The 27,066-nt window shown below is 46.8% G+C and overlaps 1 protein-coding gene across 1 annotated transcript; it reads right to left on the reverse strand.

Annotated features, from left to right (window-relative positions):
• On the reverse strand, positions 1–26,618 carry LOC124115214. Its single transcript, XM_048394002.1, has 11 exons — positions 26,462–26,618; positions 23,377–23,733; positions 18,172–18,471; positions 16,686–16,943; positions 15,809–16,153; positions 14,715–15,005; positions 13,502–13,642; positions 11,970–12,035; positions 11,278–11,358; positions 3,987–4,034; positions 1–1,559 (listed from the first exon to the last, which is right to left on the reverse strand). Exons 1-11 carry the CDS (start codon positions 26,514–26,516, stop codon positions 1,507–1,509), a joined length of 1,995 nt encoding a protein of 664 aa, XP_048249959.1. The 5' UTR covers positions 26,517–26,618; the 3' UTR covers positions 1–1,506.
• Positions 26,619–27,066: the final 448 nt, after the last annotated feature.

Genomic DNA, 27,066 nt, shown 5'->3' on the forward strand with positions numbered 1-27,066 from the left:
ACTCACCCACTCACAATTCCTGGACTCGTGGCTTAACCCTTGAAAGGGGACGTTACGATTTTGGAGGCTATCGCGACTGTAACTGTGATAAAGGCGCATTTACTGAAAAATTCCCAAACTAGAAATTGCGTGACAGTTTTATTAAACTCAGGCAAGTAGAATAAAAATGATTCAATATGAACAAAGTAAGAGCGACGGTATATACAGTGTGTGGATGTATCGGCAATGTATACAAGGTATGTTTATGTATTTGTAAGTGTAAACATCTACACATGCACACAGCGTGAATGCGTTGTCCTCAGCTGGCCTTGTATGCCGGGTCAAGGAGGAGTGAGTGAGTGAGTGAGTATGGTTTTACGCCACTTTTAGCAATATTCCAGCAACATCAGGGCGGGGGACACCAGAAAGGGGCTTCACATTGTACCCATGTCGGCATTCGAACCCGGGTCTTTTGCGTGACGAGCGAACGCTTTAACCACTAGGCTACCCGACCGCCCCGGGACAAGGAGGACATACTTCCGGCACATAACGATTTTCTTGATGATGAAAATGCATGAAGCCTTTTTTCTGTTGTCCACCGCAGTGATATTGCTGGAATATTGAGTAGAACGTCGTAAGACCTCACTCACCAATTCATTCACTCACCCATCCAACTCCCCCCACCCACCCATCCAACTCCCTCCATCCACCCATCCATCGAACGCCCGAACAAACACCAAAACCCACTCACTCAGTCACTCACCCATTCACTCACTCACTCACTCATTCGAACAACCCGTCACATGTATTTACAAGGGGATTTTACCTCTATTTAGTTTCCCACCATCCCGCCAGGTAAGCAGGGGTATATGACAGTTACTGGCAGTTAGTAACAGATATTAATAATAATAAAAACAAGTCATACATTTCACAAGACAAAGGGTGTCCCTCACAGCAAACAGAACGGACGCCTCTCTGACAATGTCCTCACGCCAAACAATGGGCATCACTCTGACAGTGTTCTCACACCAAACAATGGACGTCTCCCATAAATGTCCTGTAACGAAACAAAGGACGCATCCCTGACAATGTCCTCACAGCATACACAACGGATGTGTGTCTGACAATGTCATCACACCAAACACAACGGGCGTGTATCTGACAATTGTCTATCTGACAATGTCCTTACACCAAACACAACGGTCGTCTCCCTGACAATGTCCTTACACCAAACACAACGGACGTCTCCCTGACAATGTCCTTACACCAAACACAACGGACGTCTCTCTGACAATGTCCTTACACCAAACACAACGGACGTCTCCCTGACAATGTCCTTACACAAAACACAACGGTCGTCTCCCTGACAATGTCCTTACACCAAACACAACGGACGTCTCCCTGACAATGTCCTTACACCAAACACAACGGACGTCTCCCTGACAATGTCCTTACACCAAACACAATAGGTTCGTCACTCCTAACTGTGTGAGTTCCGTCTGTATGTGATAGTCATTGTGTCAAACATTAAGCTTCACTGCAGTCCGTGCCATCCACGAGGTACTCCCCATGTCGTCTCTCTAAAGAAAAATAAATATCAATGCAAATTATAAGATCAAGTATAGGTTACGATATTTAAAATGCAAAGGACACGCCGCTTCCACCGCGGTAGACGCATAATGTTTTTTATAAGAAAACAAAATGAGGCAAGTAAGTTATAGAACCAGTCATAAAATCCTCCACTATCCGTTAATTTATAAACATTATGATCAGTTTGTTTCTGATTGACCTGCACTAAAAACGGAATAAAAACGATGCTCTGGCTGAAGTGTTCCCCACCTTGTAAAACCCCACGTGTCACAGTGTTCCCCATCTTGTAAAACTCCACGTTTTACAGTGTTCCTCATCTTGTAAAACCGCACGTGTCACAGTGTTCCCCATCTTGTAAAACTCCACGTTTCACAGTGTTCCTCATCTTGTAAAACCCCACGTGTCATAGTGTTCCCCATCTTGTAAAACCGCACGTGTCACAAGGGGCCCTACCTTGTAAAACTCTACGTGTCACATTATTCAGCACTCTGTAAAACCCCACGTGTCACAGTGGTCCCCAGCCTATAAAACCCCACGTGTCAAAAAGTTCCCCATCTTGTAAAACTCCACGTGTCACAAAGTTCCCCATCTTGTAAAACCGCACGTGTCACAGGGGGCCCTACCTTGTAAAACTCTACGTGTCACATTATTCAGCACTATGTAAAACCCCACCTGTCACAGTGGTCCCCAGCCTATAAAACCCCACGTGTCAAAAAGTTCCCCATCTTGTAAAACTCCACGTGTCACAGTGTATCCCACCTTGTAAAACTCCACGTGTCACAGTGTTCCCCATCTTGTAAAACTCCACGTGTCACAGGGGCCCCTACCTTGTAAAACTCCACGTGTGACAGTGTTCCCCACCTTGTAAAACCCCAAGTGTCACATGGGACCCTACCTTGTAAAACATCACGTGTCACAGTTTTCCCTATCTTGTAAAACCCAACATATTTCAATGGTCCCTACTTTGTTAAACCTGACGTGTTGCAATGTTCCCCACCTTGAACAGCCCCATGCATCGCAGTGTTCCCCACCTTGTAAAACCTCACCTGTCGCAGTGTTCCCCACTTTGTAAAACCTCACCTGTCACAGTGTTCCCCACCTTGTAAAACCTCACCTGTCACAGTGTTCCCCACCTTGTAAAACCTCACCTGTCGCAGTGTTCCCCACCTTGTAAAACCTCACCTGTCGCAGTATCTCCCACCTTGTAAAACCTCACCTGTCGCAGTGTATCCCACCTTGTAAAACTCCACGTGTCACAGTGTTCCCCATCTTGTAAAACTCCACGTGTCACAGGGGACCCTACCTTGTAAAACTCCACGTGTGACAGTGTTCCCCACCTTGTAAAACCCCAAGTGTCTCATGGGACCCTACCTTGTAAAACATCATGTGTCACAGTTTTCCCTATCTTGTAAAACCCAACATATTTCAATGGTCCCTACTTTGTTAAACCTGACGTGTTGCAATGTTCCCCACCTTGAACAGCCCCATGCATCGCAGTGTTCCCCACCTTGTAAAACCTCACCTGTCGCAGTGTTCCCCACTTTGTAAAACCTCACCTGTCACAGTGTTCCCCACCTTGTAAAACCTCACCTGTCACAGTGTTCCCCACCTTGTAAAACCTCACCTGTCGCAGTGTTCCCCACCTTGTAAAACCTCACCTGTCGCAGTATCTCCCACCTTGTAAAACCTCACCTGTCACAGTGTTCCCCACTTTGTAAAACCTCACCTGTCACAGTGTTCCCCACCTTGTAAAACCTCACCTGTCGCAGTATCTCCCACCTTGTAAAACCTCACCTGTCACAGTGTTCCCCACCTTGTAAAACCTCACCTGTCGCAGTGTTCCCCACCTTGTAAAACCTCACCTGTCGCAGTATCTCCCACCTTGTAAAACCTCACCTGTCGCAGTGTTCCCCACTTTGTAAAACCTCACCTGTCACAGTGTTCCCCACCTTGTAAAACCTCACCTGTCACAGTGTTCCCCACCTTGTAAAACCTCACCTGTCACAGTGTTCCCCACCTTGTAAAACCTCACCTGTCGCAGTGTTCCCCACCTTTTAAAACCTCACCTGTCACAGTGTTCCCCACCTTGTAAAACCTCACCTGTCGCAGTGTTCCCCACCTTGTAAAACCTCACCTGTCACAGTGTTCCCCACCTTGTAAAACATCACCTGTCGCAATGTTCCTCAATTGTAAATTCCACATATTTCAATGGTCTCCACTATGTTAAAAAAAACCGTGTAACGTGTTCCCCACCTTGTAAACCCCCCGGTGTTACTGTGTTCCCCATCTTATATAACCCCACGTGTCACAGGGTCCCCCACCTTGTAAAACTCCACGTATCACAGTATATGTGTCCACGCTTAATTGTGGCGTTTCCCATGCAGACAGCCTTTGTACGGGTCATCACAGTCACTCACCTGGACATTTCCTCTGTTTTGCTGACCTCCTCAATGCTGACTCTATCCCTGAAATATATGTCAACCTTTTAGGATAGTCAACGTTTTATGAATGTCTTCGATATAACAAACAACATATTTACCAAATATTTTGTTTATTTGTTTTTATACACATCATGAATAAATTGTCGTGAAGATTTAAGTACATGTATTAATATACACGTCTTAGTGTGAGGTAAATCGCGATATCATTTTAACCAGGGATGTGTTTGTTTGTTTGTTTGTTTGTTTGTTTGTTTGTTTGCCGCAATAATCCAGCTAAAAGACAGCGGTCTGTAAATACACGTGGACCAGACAATCCAGTGATTGACATCATGAACATCGAATTGAGCAGTTTGGATACGATGACATGCATCAACCAAGAAACCGAACATGACCCGATCCCTTTAGTTGCCCCTCTAGACCAGAAATGTCCGCATATTGTGTTTCACGCCGTGTATCAAGGAAAACAGTCCGGTACTGAAACCGACGGATATTACTTCCACGTGTGTTTATATCTTGAGGGGTAATCATATACTGTAGCAAACTATGTCTTGTGTTTTGACAGATTCGCCGTGCACCCTCTTGCAGCATGTTTGTGTTCGTTGGTCCCTTATCCGTATTGAGGGGGGCACGGGTGGCCCAGTGGTCTAAAGCGCCCCGATTCGCTATGCAGAGTTGCGACCCTTGGGCACGCCAGAAACCTATGATTGTGGGTTCGAATCCAGGTTCGCCCCGATGATGTTTCTAGGTTTGTCAGCATCATACCCGTGCTCGTGGGTTTCACCGAAGTGGTAAACGTCTGAGACCTGCATCACTTCGGGCTTTCCTCCCACATTAAGCTGACACGCCGAGATATAACTGGAATACTGTCAAAAGCGGCGTTAAACCCAACTCACTCACTATCCGTATTGAGAGATAAAAGGGGAGATAAAAGACGTCACGGTTGTCACCCTATGTCCTAGAGTGTTAAAATGTTCCCCGCATGTATTGTGTCCTATGTTACCCGTGTAACAGCGATCCCTGCAAGTGGCGTGTCCTATGATACCCGTGTTACAGTGTTCCCTGCATGTATCATTTCCTATGTTACCCGTGTTACAGTGTTACCAGCATGTGACCTGTCCTATGTTATCCGTGTTACAGTGTTCCCTGCATGTGGCCTGTCCTATGTTATCCGTGTTACAGTGTTCCCTGCATGTGGCCTGTCCTATGTTATCCGTGTTACAGTGTTCCCTGCATGTGGCGTGTCCTATGTTACCCTTGTTACAGTGTTTCCTGCATGAGGCGTGTCCTATGTTACCCGTGTTACAGTGTTCCCTGCATGTGGCGTGTCCTATGTTACCCGTGTTACAGTGTTCACTGCATGTGACCTGTCCTATGTTACCCATGATACAGTGTTCCCTGCATGTGGCGTGTCCTATGTTACCCTTGTACCAGTGTTTCCTGCATGAGGCGTGTCCTATGTTACCCGTGTTACAGTGTTCCCTGCATGTGGCCTGTCCTATGTTACCCGTGTTACAGTGTTCACTGCATGTGGCGTGTCCTATGATACCCGTGTTACAGTGTTCACTGCATGTGGCGTGTCCTATGTTACCCTTGTACCAGTGTTCCCGACATGTGGCGTGTCCTATGATACCCGTGTTACAGTGTTCCCTGGATGTATCGTTTCCTATGTTACCCTTGTACCAGTGTTCCTGACATGTGGCGTGTCCTATGATACCCGTGTTACAGTGTTCCCTGCATGTATCCTTTTTCTATGTTACCCTTGTACCAGTGTTCCTGACATGTGGCCTGTCCTATGATACCCGTGTTACAGTGTTCCCTGCACGTGGCCTGTCCTATGATACCCGTGTTACAGTGTTCACTGCATGTTGTGTGTCCTTTGTTGCCCATGTACCAGTGTTCCCGACATGTGGCCTGTCCTATGATACCCGTGTTAAAGTGTTCCCCGCATGTGGCCTGTCCTATTATACCCGTGTTACAGTGTTCCCTGCACGTGGCCTGTCCTCTGTTACCCATGTTATAGTGTTCCCTGCATGTGGCGTGTCCTATGTTACCCGTGTTATGGTGTACACTGCATGTGGCGTGTCCTATGTTACCCGTGTTACAGTGTTCCCTGCATCTGGCGTGTCCTATGTTACCCTTGTACCAGTGTTCCCGACATGTGGCGTGTCCTATGTTACCCGTGTTACGGTGTTCCCTGCATGTGGCGTGTCCTATGTTACCCGTGTTACAGTGTTCCCTGCATGTGGCGTGTCCTATGTTACCCTTGTTACAGTGTTCACTGCATGTGGCGTGTCCTATGTTACCCGTGTTACGGTGTTCACTGCATGTGGCGTGTCCTATGTTACCCGTGTTACAGTGTTCCCTGCATGTGATGTGTCCTATGTTACCCGTGTTACAGTGTTCCCTGCATGTGGCGTGTCCTATGTTACCCGTTTAACAGCGATCCTTGCATGTGGCCTGTCCTATGTTACCCGTGTAACAGTGATCCCTGCATGTATCGTTTCCTATGTTACCCTTGTACCAGTGTTCCCGACATGTGGCGTGTCCTATGATACCCGTGTTACAGTGTTCCCTGCACGTGGCCTGTCCTATGATACCCGTGTTACAGTGTTCACTGCATGTGGCGTGTCCTATGTTACCCGTGTTACAGTGTTCCCTGCATGTGGCTCGTCCTATGTTGCCCGTGTTACAGTGTTCAATGCATGTGGCCTGTCCTATGATACCCGTGTTACAGTGTTCACTGCATGTGGCCTGTCCTATGATACCCGTGTTACAGTGTTCCCTGCACGTGGCCTGTCCTATGATACCCGTGTTACAGTGTTCCCTGCATGTATCGTTTCCTATGTTACCCTTGTACCAGTGTTCCCGACATGTGGCGTGTCCTATGTTACCCGTGTTACAGTGTTCCCTGCATGTGGCCTGTCCTATGTTGCCCGTGTTACAGTGTTCCCTGCATGTGGCGTGTCCTATGTTACCCTTGTTATTGTATTACCTGCATGTGGCCTGTCCTATGTTACCCTTGTTATTGTATTACCTGCATGTGGCCTGTCCTCTGTTACCCATGTTATAGTGTTCCCTGCATGTGGCCTGTCCTCTGTTACCCGTGTTACAGTGTTCCCTGCATGTGGCCTGTCCTATGTTGCCCGTGTTACAGTGTTCCCTGCACGTGGCGTGTCCTCTGTTACCCGTGTTACAGTGTTCCCTGCATGTGGCGTGTCCTCTGTTACCCGTGTTACAGTGTGCCCCGCATGTGGCGTGTCCTATGTTGCCCTTGTTACAGTGTTCCCTGCATGTGGCGTGTCCTCTGTTACCCGTGTTACAGTGTGCCGCGCATGTGGCGTGTCCTATGTTGCCCTTGTTACAGTGTTCCCTACATGTGGCCTGTCCAATGTTGCCCGTGTTACAGTGTTCACTGCATGTGGCGTGTCCTATGTTACACGTGTTACAGTGTTCCCTGCATGTGGCATGTCCTCTGTTACCCATGTTATAGTGTTCCCTGCATGTGGCCTGTCCTATGTTACCCGTGTTACAGTGTTCCTTGCATGTGGCCTGTCCTATGTTGCCCGTGTTACAGTGTTCCCTGTATGTGGCGTGTCCTATGTTACCCGTGTTACAGTGTTCACTGCATGTGACCTGTCCTATGTTACCCATGATACAGTGTTCCCTGCATGTGGCGTGTCCTATGTTACCCTTGTACCAGTGTTTCCTGCATGTGGCGTGTCCTATGTTACCCGTGTTACAGTGTTCCCTGCATGTGGCCTGTCCTATGTTACCCGTGTTACAGTGTTCACTGCATGTGGCGTGTCCTATGATACCCGTGTTACAGTGTTCACTGCATGTGGCGTGTCCTATGTTACCCTTGTACCAGTGTTCCCGACATGTGGCGTGTCCTATGATACCTGTGTTACAGTGTTCCCTGGATGTATCGTTTCCTATGTTACCCTTGTACCAGTGTTCCCGACATGTGGCGTGTCCTATGATACCCGTGTTACAGTGTTCCCTGCATGTATCGTTTCCTATGTTACCCTTGTACCAGTGTTCCTGACATGTGGCCTGTCCTATGATACCCGTGTTACAGTGTTCCCTGCATGTATCGTTTCCTATGTTACCCTTGTACCAGTGTTCCTGACATGTGGCCTGTCCTATGATACCCGTGTTACAGTGTTCCCTGCACGTGGCCTGTCCTATGATACCCGTGTTACAGTGTTCACTGCATGTTGTGTGTCCTTTGTTGCCCATGTACCAGTGTTCCCGACATGTGGCCTGTCCTATGATACCCGTGTTAAAGTGTTCCCCGCATGTGGCCTGTCCTATTATACCCGTGTTACAGTGTTCCCTGCACGTGGCCTGTCCTCTGTTACCCATGTTATAGTGTTCCCTGCATGTGGCGTGTCCTATGTTACCCGTGTTACGGTGTTCACTGCATGTGGCGTGTCCTATGTTACCCGTGTTACAGTGTTCCCTGCATCTGGCGTGTCCTATGTTACCCTTGTGCCATTGTTCCCGACATGTGGCGTGTCCTATGTTACCCGTGTTACGGTGTTCCCTGCATGTGGCCTGTCCTATGTTATCCGTGTTACAGTGTTCCCTGCATGTGGCGTGTCCTATGTTACCCTTGTTACAGTGTTCACTGCATGTGGCGTGTCCTATGTTACCCTTGTTACAGTGTTCCCTGCATGTGGCGTGTCCTATGTTACCCGTGTTACAGTGTTCCCTGCATGTGATGTGTCCTATGTTACCCGTGTTACAGTGTTCCCTGCATGTGGCGTGTCCTATGATACCCGTGTTACAGTGTTCCCTGCACGTGGCCTGTCCTATGTTACCCGTGTAACAGTGTTCCCTGCATGTATCGTTTCCTATGTTACCCTTGTACCAGTGTTCCCGACATGTGGCTTGTCCTATGATACCCGTGTTACAGTGTTCCCTGCACGTGGCCTGTCCTATGATACCCGTGTTACAGTGTTCACTGCATGTGGCGTGTCCTATGTTACCCGTGTTACAGTGTTCCCTGCATGTGGCGTGTCCTATGATACCCGTGTTACAGTGTTCCCTGCACGTGGCCTGTCCTATGATACCCGTGTTACAGTGTTCCCTGCATGTATCGTTTCCTATGTTACCCTTGTACCAGTGTTCCCGACATGTGGCGTGTCCTATGATACCCGTGTTACAGTGATCCCTGCATGTGGCGTGTCCTATGTTACCCGTGTTACAGTGTTCCCTGCATGTGGCCTGTCCTATGTTGCCCGTGTTACAGTGTTCCCTGCATGTGGCGTGTCCTATGTTACCCTTGTTATTGTATTACCTGCATGTGGCCTGTCCTATGTTACCTTTGTTATTGTATTACCTGCATGTGGCCTGTCCTCTGTTACCCATGTTATAGTGTTCCCTGCATGTGGCCTGTCCTCTGTTACCCGTGTTACAGTGTTCCCTGCATGTGGCCTGTCCTATGTTGCCCGTGTTACAGTGTTCCCTGCACGTGGCGTGACCTCTGTTACCCGTGTTACAGTGTTCCCTGCATGTGGCGTGTCCTATGTTGCCCTTGTTACAGTGTTCCCTACATGTGGCCTGTCCAATGTTGCCCGTGTTACAGTGTTCACTGCATGTGGCGTGTCCTATGTTACACGTGTTACAGTGTTCCCTGCATGTGGCATGTCCTCTGTTATCCATGTTATAGTGTTCCCTGCATGTGGCCTGTCCTATGTTACCCGTGTTACAGTGTTCCTTGCATGTGGCCTGTCCTATGTTGCCCCAGTTACAGTGTTCCCTGTATGTGGTGTGTCCTATGTTACCCGTGTTACAGTGTTCACTGCATGTGGCCTGTCCTATGTTACCCGTGTTACAGTGTTCCCTGCATGTGGCATGTCCTCTGTTACCCATGTTATAGTGTTCCCTGCATGTGGCCTGTCCTATGTTACCCGTGTTACAGTGTTCCCTGCATGTGGCCTGTTCAATGTTGCCCGTGTTACAGTGTTCCCTGCATGTGGCGTGTCCTCTGTTACCCGTGTTACAGTGTTCACGACATGTGGCCTGTTCAATGTTGCCCGTGTTACAGTGGTCCCTGCATGTGGCCTGTCTAATGTTGCCCGTGTTACAGTGTTCCCTGCATGTGGCGTGTCCTATGTTACACGTGTTACAGTGTTCCCTGCATGTGGCATGTCCTCTATTACCCATGTTATAGTGTTCCCTGCATGTGGCCTGTCCTATGTTACCCGTGTTACAGTGTTCCTTGCATGTGGCCTGTCCTATGTTGCCCCAGTTACAGTGTTCCCTGTATGTGGCGTGTCCTATGTTACCCGTGTTACAGTGTTCACTGCATGTGGCCTGTCCTATGTTACCCGTGTTACAGTGTTCCCTGCATGTGGCATGTCCTCTGTTACCCATGTTATAGTGTTCCCTGCATGTGGCCTGTCCTATGTTACCCGTGTTACAGTGTTCCCTGCATGTGGCCTGTTCAATGTTGCCCGTGTTACAGTGTTCCCTGCATGTGGCGTGTCCTCTATTACCCGTGTTACAGTGTTCACGACATGTGGCCTGTTCAATGTTGCCCGTGTTACAGTGGTCCCTGCATGTGGCCTGTCTAATGTTGCCCGTGTTACAGTGTTCCCTGCATGTGGCGTGTCCTATGTTGCCTGTGTTACAGTGTTCCCTGCATGTGGCATGTCCTCTGTTACCCGTGTTACAGTGTTCCCGACATGTGGCCTGTTCAATGTTGCCCGTGTTATAGTGTTCCCTGCATGTGGCCTGTCCTATGTTACCCGTGTTACAGTGTTCCCTGCATGTGGCCTGTCCTATGTTGCCCCAGTTACAGTGTTCCCTGCATGTGGCCTGTTCAATGTTGCCCTTGTTACAGTGTTCCCTGCATGTGGCATGTCCTCTGTTGCCCGTGTTAAAGTGTTCCCTGCATGTGGCCTGTCCTATGTTACCCCAGTTACAGTGTTCCCTGCATTTGGCCTGTCCTATGTTACCCATGTTATAGTGTTCCCTGCATGTGGCGTGTCCTCTGTTACCCGTGTTACAGTGTTCCCTGCATGTGGCGTGTCCTATGTTACCGGTGTTACAGTGTTCCCTGCATGTGGCATGTCCTATGTTGCCCGTGTTACAGTGTTCCTTACATGTGGCCTGTCCAATGTTGCCCGTGTTACAGTGTTTCCTGCATGTGGCCTGTCCAATGTTGCCCGTGTTACATTGTTTCCTGCATGTGGCCTGTCCTATGTTACCCGTGTTACAGTGTTCCCTGCATGTGGAAATATGTTAGCCGTGTTGTTACCATGCTGATCTTGGCCATCGTTTCCCACGTTTCCTTGACCTTCACTGTCACTCTCTGAACTCTTCAGTACTGACTCTGTCCCTGAAATACATGTCAACGTGGTTGGACAGTCTACTTTTTCTGAATGTTTTCGATATAATGAAGAACATATTTACTTAATAGTGTGTAATTATGTTTGTTTATTTACTAAACTACAATTAGTGGTCCATTTGAGTTCGTTATAACCGTTATAACTCTGAGCCCACTTTGATTTTGTGCTTATTAAAAATAATTTGGGTATAATTTGAGCAGTTAGTCGTTATTATTATTATACATAGACACTGTTTCGGTGTCATAACATCTCGGCTTTCACAGGAAATGGGCGCCAGACCACAGAGCCAGGTCCCCCTTTAAAACAGGTGTGTGTACTCACAGTTGTCATACACAGGCGATAATCCTCAAGTTTGTTTGTTGTTTTACGCCGAAGTCAGAAATATTCCCGTCATATGACGGCGTTCTGTAATTAATCGAGTCTGGACCAGACAATCCAGTGATTGATATCATGAGCATCGATCCACGCAATTGGGATTCGATGACATGCATGAACCAAGTCAGCGAGCCTGACCACCCGATCCCGTTAGTCGCCTCTTACGACAAGTGTTGTCACTGAATACCTGTCTTCACGAATCTCACCCTCAAGTCACGAGTCTTACCTGTCTTGTCACGTTTTGACGTTACAACATCTATGACAGTCTTAAAGATGTTCAGTTTGATTTCACCTGGAAGATACGAAACAATGTAAGTATAACGAAATGGCAGTGTAGATGCAGATAAAGACGTGCAGAAAGACAACTATTCACAAATAGAATTCAAATATCTGTTGAGTGTGAGTAGAGGCAATCTACTTACTCCAGGTAAGGATGCCGCAACAGGCTTCACTCTGGGTGAAAATTGTGTGTGACTAACTGTTGTTAAAGAGGCCGTAACAGGCGTCACTCTGGGTGAAAGTTGTGTGTGACTAACTGTTGTAAAGAGGCCGTAACAGGCGTCAGTCTGGGTGAAAGTTGTGTGTGACTAACTGTTGGTAAAGAGGCCGCAACAGGCTTCCCTCTGGGTGAAAGTTGTGTGTGACTAACTGTTGGTAAAGAGGCCGTAACAGGCTTCAATCTGGGTGAAAGTTGTGTGTGACTAACTGTTGGTATGGAAGCCGTAACAGGCTTCAATCTGGGTGAAAGTTGTGTGTGACTAACTGTTGGTAAAGAGGCCGTAACAGGCTTCAATCTGGGTGAAAGTTGTGTGTGACTAACTGTTGGTATGGAAGCCGTAACAGGCTTCAACCTGGGTGAAATTTGTGTGTGACTAACTGTTGGTAAAGAGGCCGTAACAGGCGTCACTCTGGGTGAAAGTTGTGTGTGACTAACTGTTGGTATGGAAGCCGCAACAGGCTTCCCTCTGGGTGAAAGTTGTGTGTGACTAACTGTTGGTATGGAAGCCGCAACAGGCTTCCCTCTGGGTGAAAGTTGTGTGTGACTAACTGTTGGTAAAGCGGCCGTAACAGGCTTCAATCTGGGTGAAAGTTGTGTGTGACTAACTGTTGGTAAAGCGGCCGTAACAGGCTTCACTCTGGGTGAAAGTTGTGTGTGACTAACTGTTGGTAAAGCGGCCGTAACAGGCTTCCCTCTGGGTGAAAGTTGTGTGTGACTAACTGTTGGTAAAGAGGCCGTAACAGGCGTCACTCTGGGTGAAAGTTGTGTGTGACTAACTGTTGGTAAAGAGGCCGCAACAGGCTTCCCTCTGGGTGAAAGTTGTGTGTGACTAACTGTTGGTAAAGAAGACGTAACAGGCTTCAATCTGGGTGAAAGTTGTGTATGACTAACTGTTGGTAAGGAGGCCGTAACAGGCGTCACTCTGGGTGAAAGTTGTGTGTGACTAACTATTGGTAAAGAGGCCGTAACAGGCGTCACTCTGGGTCAAAGTTGTGTGTGACTAACTATTGGTAAGGAGTCCGTAACAGGCGTCACTCTGAGTGAAAGTTGCCAGAAATCAAATTATCGCCACGATTAATTTGTGTGAACGGTCCCTTGTAATAATGTATACCGTAATGAGCAGAGCAACAATAGAGTTTAAACGAAACTAATTTATACGGAAACATTTCAGTCAGTTGAAAGTTGGGAGATGAGGAAGGAAGTCAGGCGCCCAGTTTAGAAGACTGGTTCCAACAATAGTCGATAGGAAAAGCAACTACCTTCCAGATGGCCAGGCTTAGGTCTTCCTCTCCTGTACAGGATAGTTACCATGGCGACACACCCGAGGACGACAATCGCGACAATGATCACGGAGACAATAGGCGCCACTGATTGACGTCCACGTGACGCGTTGAAGCTCGCTGTAAAATAATGATTGTCACATGTCATGCTTCATTCAGAGTTGCGTCCCTTGGGCACGCCAGAAACCTATGATTGTGGGTTCGAATCCCGGTTCGCCCCGATTATGTTTCTTGGTTTGTCAGCATCATACCCGTGCTCGTGGGTTTCACCGAAGTGGTAAACGTCAGAGACCTGCATCACTTCGGGCTTTCCTCCAACATTAAGCGGACATGCTGTGATATAACTGGAATAATCTTAAAAGCGGCGGTAAACCCAACTCACTCACTCACTCATACTACATTATACATTCCTTCCTATACATTCCCACCTGATGTCTGTCTTCATAAAGGGGCCTTTACGCTGCGACTAGGTTGGGGGGAGCTTGTACTAGTCAGGACTTATGCGTGAGTAAGTATGGTTTTACGCCGCTTTTTAGCAATATTCCAGCAATATCACGGCGGGAAACACCAGAAATAGGCTTCACACATTGTACCCATGTCGGGAATCGAACCCGGGTCTTCGGCGTGACGAGCGAACGCTTTAACCACTAGGCTACCCGACCGCCCCCTGGACTGATGAGGAGACATCGTAACCAGACATCTACACTTTAACCGTTCCTTTGCTAGGGCATATTTCATACCAGCAGAACCGCCTCTGTGATCTGGTTGATAGATCGTCTGCCCGGAGAGCGGAAGGTTGGGGGTTCGATCCCCGGCCGCGTCATACCAAAACGCGTTAGAAGATGGTAGTTGTTGTTACCCTGCCTGGTGCTCGGCATAAAGAAGATAAAACAAACTCGGGTGTATGAGTGGGTATCCCTTGTTAAACTTCGGCATGGGTGATGTGAGGTGAAATGGGGTTAAACGTAGCGTCCAAGATCATTGTACTTATATAGCGACGTGCATGCACGTGTGTCTGGGCGTGTGCGTGCGTGCGTGCGTGCGTGTGTGTGTGTGTGTGTGTGTGTGTGTGTGTGTGTGTCTGCCTGTACTAGTCCGGCGTAATGCCGATTTGATATCAGGTTTAGATTATTAACTAAATATCTGAACATTCTATTTATGTTTTAAAGAAAGAAGAGTTAAATATTCTCACCTTCTTTTACAAAACGCAGAGTTACCTCGCTTGGGCCTTCTTCGTTTTGAAGGTGAAGGATGTATGTACCAAAGTCATCGTCACTTTCAACCGCTGTATCCAGTGTGATTTGGTGTAGATTTGTCTCGAAGGTGTTGTTGTTGTAGACGGTGATGTTGACGTTGCAGGTGGTGTTCTTCCGGCTACAGTTCACGCTGAGTGCTTCGTAGGATAGCACAGAGAACGTCACGGTGACGGCCTTGCCAACGCCAGTATACACGTCATTAGGTGCGGCAACCACTTTCGGCACACCTACAAGTAGGCAGTACTTACAATTAATTAAGTGAAGCAAGACAGGACATACTGAAAAACGGACAGACGGACACAGAGACAAAGATATATGGAGGTAGACTGATAGGATGATAGAGTGAGAGGAAGGGACAGACAGACACATGGGCGAACAAATTATTAAGTTGGTTGGTTGGTTGGTTTGTTGTTTAACGCCGCAAATTCCAGCTATATGACGGCGGTTTGTAAATAATCGAATCTGGACCAGACAATCCAGTGATTGACATCATGAGCTTCGATCCACGCAACTGGGATCGATGACATGCATCAACCAAGTCAGCGAGCCTGACCACCCGATCCCGTTAGTCGCCTTTTACGACAAGCATAGTCACCTTTTACGGCAAGCATGGGTTGCTGAAGACCTATTCTACCCCGGAATACAAATTATTAAGAGATACACGGAAAAGAGCTTATATTGAAAGTGATGGAGAAAGAGAGATCGGGGGAAAGAGGGGTTGGTTGAAGGTTGGAGTGCCGGTGGTACTTACTTTGTTTTTTTTGTTTTTTATGTTTAACGCCGCATTCAGACATATTCCAGATACATGACGGCGGTCTGTAAACGAGTCTGAACCAGACAATTCAGTGATTGACATGATGGTCATCGAGCCACACATTTGGGCTATGATGACATGCATCAACCAAGTCAGCGAGCCTGACCACCCGATCCCGTTAGTCGCCTTTTACGACAAGCATAGTCACCTTTTACGGTAAGCATGGGTTGCTGAAGATTAATTTTAAGCCGGATCTTCGAGGCGGATGGTACTTACTCTTAACAAGGACACTGACACAGGCCTCCCTGTTGGAGTTTGGAAGTGCGTTGTGCACACTGCAACAATATCGTCCATGGTGCTGTGCCTCTGCGTTTGGAACGTTGTACGAGCTCTTATAGTTGTGCACGTTGAAGTCAGCGTTAGCAATGTAGGCAGGGTCAAATGTTGATTTCTTCAGCAGCGTTCGTGATTGGTCATCGCCTTCCATGTTAAAGTACCACGTGATGGTTGGTTCGGGTCGACCAATCACAATGCACGTCATATCGAGGGTTTGGTTCGCCTTGATGTTCATTCTGTCAGTCTCACGCTCATTGGCTGTTAATCTTTTTATGTCCGGTATTACTGAAGAAAAACATTTGCAGTATATTCTCAAATGCTTTGGGATTTGAATATGCAATCAACGGATGGTAGGGCGGCTCCTTCGACCTAGCAATGCTTCTCATAGGAGGTTATTGATAGGAATTTGACGTCGACGTTGACGTGTGGGACATCACCAGAGACACGAGTGAGTGAGTGAGTGAGTATGGTTTTACGCCGCTTTTTAGCAATATTCCAGCAATATCACGGCGGCGGACACGAGAAATGGGCTTCACACATTGTACCCATGTTGGGAATCGAACCCGGGTCTTCGGCGTGACGAGCGAACGCTTTAACCACTAGGCTACCCGACCGCCCCACCAGAGACACGAACGCTATCAAACCTGGGATTATGCTTTGAGTAGACCTTGCGTTGGTTGTAACAGAATAGGAGTACCTACGTTGGTTGTAACAGAATAGGTGTACTTGCGTTGGTTATTACAGGCTAGGTGTACTCGCGTTGGTTGTAACAGAATAGGTGTACTCAAGTTGGTTAATACCGAATACGTCTACTGACCTTGATTATTATAAAATGTATGGATCTTTGATATGGAGCCGTGGATGTTGCTGGTGATGCAGATGAATCTGTCGCCGACCACGGTCCGACGGGTGTCCACCACCTGTGTGATGACGTCGACGTCAGTCGCCGACTCCACCGTCACGTTATTCTTGGTGAAGGTGAGAGTGCACTTCGGCTGGCAGTCTGCCGAGCACGTGAGAGTGACCAGCTTGTTGTCGCCCTCCGACACACTTGACCGGAACTCCCTCGGGCCATCTGAAATATGTTGTACCACAGATGCACAGCTTGTGGTTATTTCTGATTCGTCCGAATCGCCACCTTAATCTTTCTGAATTGATTTCTCACAAAGTACACACAAAACTAAGATCGCTTATAATCATAAATGTTATGTCACTTGAAACGGGAAAATATCCCAGAAATCAGAATTCTATGATCATGATCTAGACAACTATTATACCTTAGGGCATAGGCAACCTTGTGGTTTAAATCGCCGCAATTTTCTGTGCAGAAAATTAAGACTCTTAGTTGCACCAGGCTGCAGTGGCCGTTGGGTCTAATCCAAGATTCGCATGAACTCGTACATGACCTTTGGTCTTTTCGTGGGTGAACATTTAAAATCTGTGTCACTGGGATTGGTGGATGGTCGTTCCCCCGTCATTAAGAAGGTCAAACTTGATAGTGAGTGAGTGAGTTGGGTTTAACGCCGCTTTTAACAGTATTCCAGTTATATCACGGCGTGTCCGCTTAATGTTGGAGGAAAGCCCGAAGTGATGCAGGTCTCAGACGTTTACCACTTCGGGGAAACCCACGAGCATGGGTATGGTGCTGACAAATCTAGAAACCTAATTGGGGCGAACCGGGATTCGAACCCACATACGCAACATGCAGAGAGATGTAATTGAAAATCCACAAAGTCCACAAAAAAGTCAACAATCCACAATATGTGTGAGAGACGTGTAAACAACATTTTCTTGAATCAGCGAGTTTGGATTATGGTCGTGTTTAAACAGTATTTAGTTGCAAACATTATTTCAGTTATATCACGGCGTCGTCTGCTTAATGAGGGAGGAAAGCCCGTAGGAATACAGGTCTTTGATGTTTACCACTTTGGTGAAACCAGTGAGTGAGTGAGTATGGTTTTACGCCGCTTTTAACAATATTCCAGCAACATCACAGCGGGGGACACCAGAAATGGGCTTCACACATTGTACCCATGTCGGGAATCGAACCCGGGTCTTCGGCGTGACGAGCTAACGCTTTAACCACTAGGCTACCCGACCGCCCCTCGTGAAACCAACATACAATGGTACAGTGATGACAAACCAAGTATTCGTGGTGATTTTTGAATTCAAACTCACGAACATGGGGTCCGGGCATGGCTAAGGGGCGCAACTCTGTACAACAAATCATGGTTCTCATTCCACGGGTTGCACGTTGAATGGAATTAGTGTTGGTACGATCAACGTAAAAATAGCACACTTACACTCAACAAATATCGGTGAGACTCGGCTCTCTCCGGTCCAACTGCCTCCCTCCTCCTTCACTGAACACCGAAACACCTTCCCATCATACATCATGCTCAGGTTGGTAATTGTCAGGTTCGGCCCGGTCTGCTTGATGTACTGATCCGGATGGACGGTTTCTCCGTTTTTTACCCAGTGATAGGTCATTGGCAGTCCATGGTTGCCGGGAAGTGACCGGGACTTCGTCACACAGGTAATGGTGTACTCCGTATACAGGATCGGGGCCGAGGGCGTTGCTATGCGCGGCTTCGTTGGCGTCTCTGAAAAACATATCATCAATCTGGTTTTATTATTGGATGCAAACTTGTTATTTATAGAATCTTAAAAGGCACATTGTCCCGTTGTCGGCATTACAAAACCAGACATGTGCTTGGAAACCCAAAATTGTGACCAACAAACTGGATAATTAGGTCACGTTGGGCTGGAGTTTTTGAAGGTGACAACGCGACAATGTCCCTTCTAGGATACCATTGTTATCAAACGAAAGAATCGTTGAGTTTTTTTTAACTCCGCTTGATTAGCCCTATATCCAGCCTTACGTTTTTTTATTTGTTTGTTGTTTAAAGCTGCACGCAGCAATTTCCAGCTTTATGGCGGCGGTCTGTAAATGATCTGTTTCGACAAGTCAATCAAGTGATTGACATCATGAGCACCGATCTACGCAACTGGGATAATGGTGACACGCATCAACAAAGTCAGCGAGCCTGACCACCCGACCCCGTTAGTCGCCTCTTACGACACGTATAGTAGCCTTTTACGGCATGAATGGGTTGCTGAAGACCAATTATAAAATGGTTGGTTGGTTGGTTTGTTGTTTAACGCCGCACTATGCAATATTCCAGCTATATGACGGCGGTCTGTAAATAATCGAGTCTGGACCAGACAATCCAGTGATTGATATCATGCGCATCGATCCACGCAATTGGGATCGATGACATGCATCAACCAAGTCAGCGAGCCTGACTACCCGATCCCGTTAGTCGCCTTTTACGACAAGCAGAGTCACCTTTTACGGTAAGCATGGGTTGCTGAAGACCTATTCTACCCCGGAATCTTCACGGGTCAATTCTAAAATGGACCTTCACTGGTATCCAGCATTGTAGTGAGTGAGTGAGTTGGGTTTAACGCCGCTTTTAACAGGATTCCAGTTATATCACGGCGTGCCAGCTTAATGTGGGAGGAAAGCCCGAAGTGATGCAGGTCTAAGACGTTTACCACTTCGGTGAAACCCACGAGCACGGGTATGGTGCTGACAAACCTAGAAACATAATCGGGGCGAACCGGGATTCGAACCCACAATCAAAGGTTTGCCCAAGGGACGCAACTCTGCACAGCGAATCGCGGCGCCTTAGACGACTGGGCCACCCGTGCTCCCCCCCCCAGCATTGTAAGGGCGGTGGATGCACTAATGAGCTTGACGTGAAAGAAGGGTGAAATAAATTTTGCTTTAAGAACCATTCCGGATAAACATTGAAAGTATTTCACAACATTGTTCCCATGTCTCGAGCCTAACTCCGCCCACGGTGTGAAGAGACAACGCGTGTTATATAACTTTCGATGGAAACTACACACAGTCAAGTCTCGTTAATCCGAGATTCGGCTTTATCCGACACTAATGATGGGAACCGATTAAATCAGTGCTATTTAGACCCGTGAATCCGACAGTCTCGCACTCCGACTCCGACATACCTAATTTGCAACGAATTATCGAAATCACTCATTAATCAGTCTCGTTAATCTGACACAGTGATCAGCGTACTCCGTGGTCATCTGCCCGCGAGTACACAGCCCGTGTTTTGATGTTTCAAACTTGCGACTTCCATTCCAGACTATGCTTTTAAAAGTATTTTCAAAAAGTCATACAGTCCGTAACAGATGTTTGGTGTTGAGCTTTAGAGGTTGCATGATTAGAAAACATATTCCGCTGACAATGTAACATTACAATATGAATATTTCATTTTTATTTTTTTATTACGTGTTTGTTTCGTTATCCATCGTGTAGTTGTCCGATTTTCGATCACGAGGGCTGATACTACTTAATTTCGTTTATCCGACATACTCGTTAATCCGACATACTCGTTTATCCGACATACTCGGTAATCCGACATACTCGTTTATCCGACAAACTCGTTTATCCGACATACTCGTTAATACGACATACTCGTTTATCCGACATACTCGTTAATCCGACATACTCGTTAATCCGACATACTCGTTAATCCGACAAACTCGTTAATCCGACATACTCGTTTATCCGACATACTCGTTAATCCGACATACTCGTTTATCCGACAAACTGGTTTATCCGACATACTCGTTAATACGACATACTCGTTTATCCGACATACTCGTTAATCCGACATACTCGTTAATCCGACATACTCGTTTATCCGACTATCCGAATAACGGAACACTTAGTTTTAGACAGTAAAATAATATGCTGTCATGGATTCCTAGCCGTGTCTACCAAATACGTGTCCACAACAATGCTTGGTTGGTTTGTTGTTTAACGCCGCACTCAGCAATATTCCAGCCATATGACGGCGGTCTGTAAATAATCGAGTCTGGACCAGACAATCCAGTGATTAATATCATGAGCATCGATCCACGCAATTGGGATCGATGACATGCATCAACCAAGTCAGCGAGCCTGACCACCCGATCCCGTAAGTCGCCTTTTACGACAAGCATAGTCACCTTTTACGGTAAGCATGGGTTGCTGAAGACCTATTCTACCCCGGATCTTCATGGGTTCCACAACAATGCACACAAACACATCTCAACATTTGATTCTGACATGTATTGAATTTGTTTGGTGCTATTTTAAATGGACTGACAGCAAAGCTCACTTCCCTATATTTCCCATTGTTCTCTTATTCGTTTCCATCGGTATATTTATATAAAAGGGAAGATATAATGTAATGAAACTAGGATATTTCCCTGAGCCAAAAACTCAAAGGTGAGGTGAGGTGAAATGGGGTTTAACGTCGCGTCCAAGATTATTGCACTTATATAGCGACGTGCATGTACGTGTGTGTGTTTGTGAGGCTGCTTTTACTAGTCCGGACTGATGCCGAGTTATAGTGCTAGCCCATTTAGATACCATGCCGCAGTTTAACATGAATACCCCACTCAGACACAGTATACTGACTCCGAGCCGACCAGTCCTTGTTTTAGCCCCTTAATGCCGCGCGCCAGGCAGGGTAACAACAAGTACCATCTTTAAACGTCTTGTGGTATGACGCGGACGGGGATCGAACGCCGGACCTTCCGCTCTCTGGGAGGACGCTCTACCACTAGACCACGGAGGAGGTCTCTTCCACGTAATGCAATCATATTTGCAAGTACTGTTGTCAAACGTCTGCATAATCACACAATTCATAGACGGAGTAGTCTCAAGGTCGTTTCGGTTTCGGTAATGTATCTAAAGTCAACCTCACTGCACAATAGGGCAGTTAATTGAGCATACAACAACGGGAAAGAATCACACAGGCTTCCTGTTTCTGTTAAGCGTTGAAGAAATACATCATGAAACTTAATCAAGATCGCAGTCTAGATATATATAGGCCACCAGAGTCCCGGACGGTGGGATGGCCCAGTGGTTAAAGTGTTTGTTCGTCACGACATCCCTGGTTCGATTCACCACAGGGGTACAGATATTGCTTTATCATCCCCAATTGTCGGTAAAAATGATTATCGACCTCTGGTTTTACTGATCCAGGATCGATGACATTTTCAAGGAGTCTGGAATAAATTATTTGGTAAATTCTTGATTATAAGGTCAATGTCTCTGTGGGTGGCGGGGGCACGGGTGGCCCAGTCGTCTAAGGCGCCGCGATTCGTTGTGCAGAGTTGCGTCCCTTGGGCACGCCAGAAACCTATGATTGTGGGTTCGAATCCCGGTTCACCCCGATTATGTTTCTAGGTTTGTCATCACCATACCCGTGCTCGTGGGTTTCACCGAAGTGGTAAACGTCCGAGACCTGCATCACTTCGGGCTTTCCTACCACATTAAGCTGACACGCCGTGATATAACTGAAATACTGTTAAAAGCGGCGTTAAACCCAACTCACTCACTCACTCACTCACTCTGTGGGTGGCGGTGTAGCCAATGTTCGATTCCCCTCATGTGTCCCGTAATTCGCCTATTAGGGGCCGCCCGGATATAGCTGGACTGTTTCTGACTGTGGCGTTAAACAGTGGAGTTTGCTGGATTGATTGACTAAGTACGAATAAGATATATGGATGAACAACTTCTTTACTGTAATTAGGAGCGACGTTTCGGTGTAGGTTCTAACACCGTTATCAAGCAGGTGATGTATTGCTTTATAACGGTGTTAGAACCCACACAGAAACGTTGCTCCTAATTGTAATAAAAAAGTCGTTCATCCGTATATCTTATCCTTACTTAGTACTCCAACTTCTTAATGCCTCTCAAAGAAGTTTGATTGATATATTTTAGTTGCAATAAGCTGTGCCAAACCAAAATTCACACAGTCACTCGGTTGTGATTGGACACGAGTCTTGGGCACCGCCATGACACTGAATGATCATGGGTGTTCTAACGCCTTATACCGAGGGAGTCCGCCATGACACTGAATGATCATGGGTGTTCTAACGCCTTATACCGAGGGGAGTCCGCCATGACACTGAATGATCATGGGTGTTCTAACGCCTTATACCGAGGGGAGTCCGCCATGACACTGAATGATCATGGGTGTTCTAACGCCTTATACCGAGGGGAGTCCGCCATGACACTGAATGATCATGGGTGTTCTAACGCCTTATACCGAGGGGAGTCCGCCATGACACTGAATGATCATGGGTGTTCTAACGCCCTATACCGAGGGGAGTCCGCCATGACACTGAATGATCATGGGTGTTCTAACGCCTTATACCGAGGGAGTCCGCCATGACACTGAATGATCATGGGTGTTCTAACGCCTTATACCGAGGGGAGTCCGCTGCGGAATGGTAATACGAAGCCATGCAGGCTTTAAAGCTTCCCACTGAGGTGAGTCCAGTGAGTACGGCTATGACAAACCAACAATCATAACCTGGGGGAATCCGGAATTCGAACCCATTATCACAGGATTTTTGGCCTGTCCAAGGGACGCAACTCTGCCGGCGCCACAACAACACCAAATTTGGATCCTTAACTTTACCTTGTATAATCAGCATGGCTGTTTCAGGATCTGCTGCTTTGTAGCACATCTGGTAGATTCCTGCATCAGCCTTGCTGAGGTTAGACAGCGTGTAGGAAGACAAATGTCCCCCGTCTCCATTATAGGACAACCGTTCTTCATACTCCCTTGACACATTGAAAGAGGACCGTCTCGCACAGAAAGAGAGTCTCTGACATCCGGGGCTCCAACACGCGCTGGCATTCTCATAGGCGAGTCCATTGTCATCCAAGGGTAGACGGCATAGTTCTACTGGATTGTTACATCTAAGTAGATGTTGGAATGGGAGAGTGATGTCGCGCCCTTCTCGACCCTGGATCTGACGGAGGCCTGACGCATCTGAAAATGTTGTAATATATTATTGAGGGAATATAGTAACGGTGCCATACAAACCATTGGAACTGGTTTTGAATCTTCCTTTGTTTCCGAGGCCAATGCTTAGGTGGTCGACATTGGTTAGAAATAATTGTCTTAATTCATATAATTGATATTGTTACTGATGCGGTAAATCGATACGATAAACTTGGTATCACGGCCAGATAGACATGCAAATGAGGCCACCTGTCGTAAAAGGCGACTTTGCTTGTCGTAAGAGGCAACTCTGCTTGTCGTAATAGGCGACTAATGGGATCGGGTGGTCAGGCTCGCTGACTTGGTTGATGCATGTCATCGTATCCAAATTGCGCGGATCGATGCTCATGAAGTTGGTCCAGACTCGATTATTTACAGACCGCCGTCTTATAGCTGGAATATTGCTGAGTGCGGCGTTAAACAACAAACAAACATACCAAATAATATAACAATAGCTTAGCCGTGTCAGGAAACAAACAAATGTTGCGACATGTCTAATTATAAACGCTGGAATTCAAAGCACCTTGAAAGTGAACTTTTATTATAAAAATCTTTTATCAACAGACGCCATGCATACAACATATTTCACGTTAAGCCAAAAGGTAAAGAACATAGAGACAGAACTCGGTACTTGGCGTGCGATTACATAACCAACTTGATTGTCTGGTCCAGACTGGATTATTTACAAACCGCCGTCATATTGCTGGAATATTGCTGACGATATCATCACTTTCATTAATGAACATTGCCAACATGTAGGACTGTCTCTCTGTCGCAGGGGCGGTCGGGTAGCCTAGTGGTTAAAGCGTTCGCTTGTCACGCCGAAGACCCGGGTTCGATTCCCGACATGGGTACAATGTGTGAAGCCCATTTCTGGTGTCCCCCGCCGTGATATTGCTGGAATATTGCTAAAAGCGGCGTAAAACCATACTCACTCACTCACTCTCTGTCGCAAAGTACATAGTCATGGCTCATTAACAGTGAAGTGGGTTTAACGATTCCACGACTATTGCACTTATATAGCGACATGCATGCACGTGTGTGTGTGTGTGTGGCTGCTTGTACTAGTCCGGACTGATGCCGATGTATTGTGCTAGCTCACCGAGATACAATGCCGCAGTTTAACATGAATACCCCACTCAGACACAGTATACTGACGCCGAGCAGAGAAGTCCTTGTTTTAGCCCCTTAATGCCGAGCGCCAGACAGGGCCTTCCGTTCTCCGGGCGGACGTTCTTCCACTAGGCCATGGAGGCGGTCAGTTGATTAACAGTAATGACTGTGATATTTAAACTTTGCTTTTCTAGAGAATTTTCATGAATCATGAATGATGACAATTTATTACCGTGTGTGGCTGTTCTCGAGAGACAATGATTCACAGACGTGCATCTTTATCCGTAAATTTTCAAGTAGATGTTAACATAATGCTCAGATCATACACAAATCATAAGCAGCAAAACGTGGATTCCCGGTAGGTTATAACGATATTTTGTAGATTTGCTGTTACGTCCTTGTGGGAATTCAGGATTAGATAAGGCCGATTAATGAGTGAGTGAGTGTGTATGGTTTTACCCTGCTTTTGGCAATATTCCAGCAATATCACGTCGGGGGACACCCGAAATTGGCTTAACACATTGTACCCATGTCGGGAATCGAACCCGGGTCTTCGGCGTGACGAGCGAACGCTTTAACCACTAGGCTACCCGACCGTCGTATTTATTGTATTATATCGAGCTTTCCTCGCGTGATTGTGTTAATGGAACATAATTGCGTAAAATTGGGTGCCAAAATGATGGTTGACGGAGTGAGAGAGTGAGTGAGTGAGTGAGTGGGTACAGTTGTAAGCCTCTTTCAGCAATATTCCAGCAATATCACGACTGGGACTCTAGGAATGGTCTTCCATGTCGGGACTCGAACCCGGGATCGTTGAGCATGCTATCAGTCACAAGTGTGCCTGGTCCTTATAGGATTATGTACCGGCTGATATGTCTGGAATATTGCTGACTGTGGCGTTAAACAATATTCACTCACTTTTAAATGTACGTATCATCTGGTTCACCGACTAATAATATTCATATAATAATATAATAATTAATTTCAAACACAGATTTTGGGGAAAGCCCAAAGTGACTAAGAATATACATGTTGACGTTTACCATGAACCCATGAACCCATGAAACACAACCACAGCCAAGAGACGAAATGTGCATCCAGAAGTATAGTATTAATGATAGCTCAACCATGTAGGAAGATCGAACCGCATGTCACATGGTCAGGAGCTGGTGATGTACTTTGATCTTCCCGTCTCTTCTGTGGGGATTGACCGCCTCCGTGGTCTAGTGGTAGAGCGTCCGCCCGGTGAACGGAAGGTCCGGGGTTCGATCCCCGGCCGCGTCATACCAAAAGACGTTAAAAGATGGTACTTGTTGATACCCTGTCTGGCGCTCGGCATTAAGGGGCTAAAACAAGGACTTGTCGGCTCGGAGTCAATATACTGTGTCTGAGTGGGTTTTTCATGTTAAACTGCAGCATGGTATCTCAGTGAGCTAGCACTATAGATTGGCATCAGTCCGGACCAGTACAAGCAGCCACACGCACGCATACACACACGTGCATGCACGTCGCTTATATAAGTGCAATAATCTTGGACGCGACGTTAAACCCAATTTCACCTCACCTCTGTTACAGATACATATATCTGATTGTGTGCACTCACCTGCAACTGGATATATATCCACAGCAAGGAGAAGCATGTAGATGAGACGGAACATGACTGCCGACCTACTCTACTGAGGACGATACTGTGATCTGTGTGAGGCAGGGTGATGTTTCACGTCCGTGTCCGTCAGTGTAAAGTGCGCGAATACACAGTCATACTTCCCGGCTGTGGGTATTTCCCTTTAAGTCCTTCTCTTGATGTCCTGTGAGTCAATCGTCACACTTATCAAGAACTATCAATTTCCAAATAACGCTTGAGCCATGTGCAGTTCAGGTTTATGTGCGATACTTCCTCAATATGACCACATGGGATTCCGCACTCCATGGAAGTCGCAAGGGCCAACTGATGAGGTCGGTGAGGATAGGGTGGTTACAATACAGTAAACTACGGTTATAACGAACTAAAAGGGACCACTAATTTTAGTTCGTTATAACTGTAGTTCGTGATAAGCATATACACAGCATATACACATACATATATAAGCGTGTTTGTTATAACCGTAGTTTACTGTATGTGATCTTTCTGATTTTGTCACATCGTATGCCGATGGCGTGGATTGTTTTTTTGTGTTTTCTTTTTGCTTTTTCTTCTTTTTTCTTCTA

This window comes from Haliotis rufescens, unplaced genomic scaffold (assembly GCF_023055435.1).
Source record: "Haliotis rufescens isolate VD_foot unplaced genomic scaffold, xgHalRufe1.0.p SCAF_126, whole genome shotgun sequence".
Lineage (NCBI taxonomy): Eukaryota > Metazoa > Mollusca > Gastropoda > Lepetellida > Haliotidae > Haliotis > Haliotis rufescens.

Excerpts from the sequence above, each read along its gene's own strand:
- LOC124115214 (XM_048394002.1), bottom strand. The coding sequence starts at position 26,516 with ATGTTCCGTCTCATCTACATGCTTCTCCTTGCTGTGGATATATATCCA. Across the intron at positions 23,734-26,461 it reads GGATATATATCCAGTTGCAG|ATGCGTCAGGCCTCCGTCAG; the intron begins GTGAGTGCACAC and ends CAACATTTTCAG. Across the intron at positions 13,643-14,714 it reads TCTGCGTTTTGTAAAAGAAG|CGAGCTTCAACGCGTCACGT; the intron begins GTGAGAATATTT and ends ATTATTTTACAG.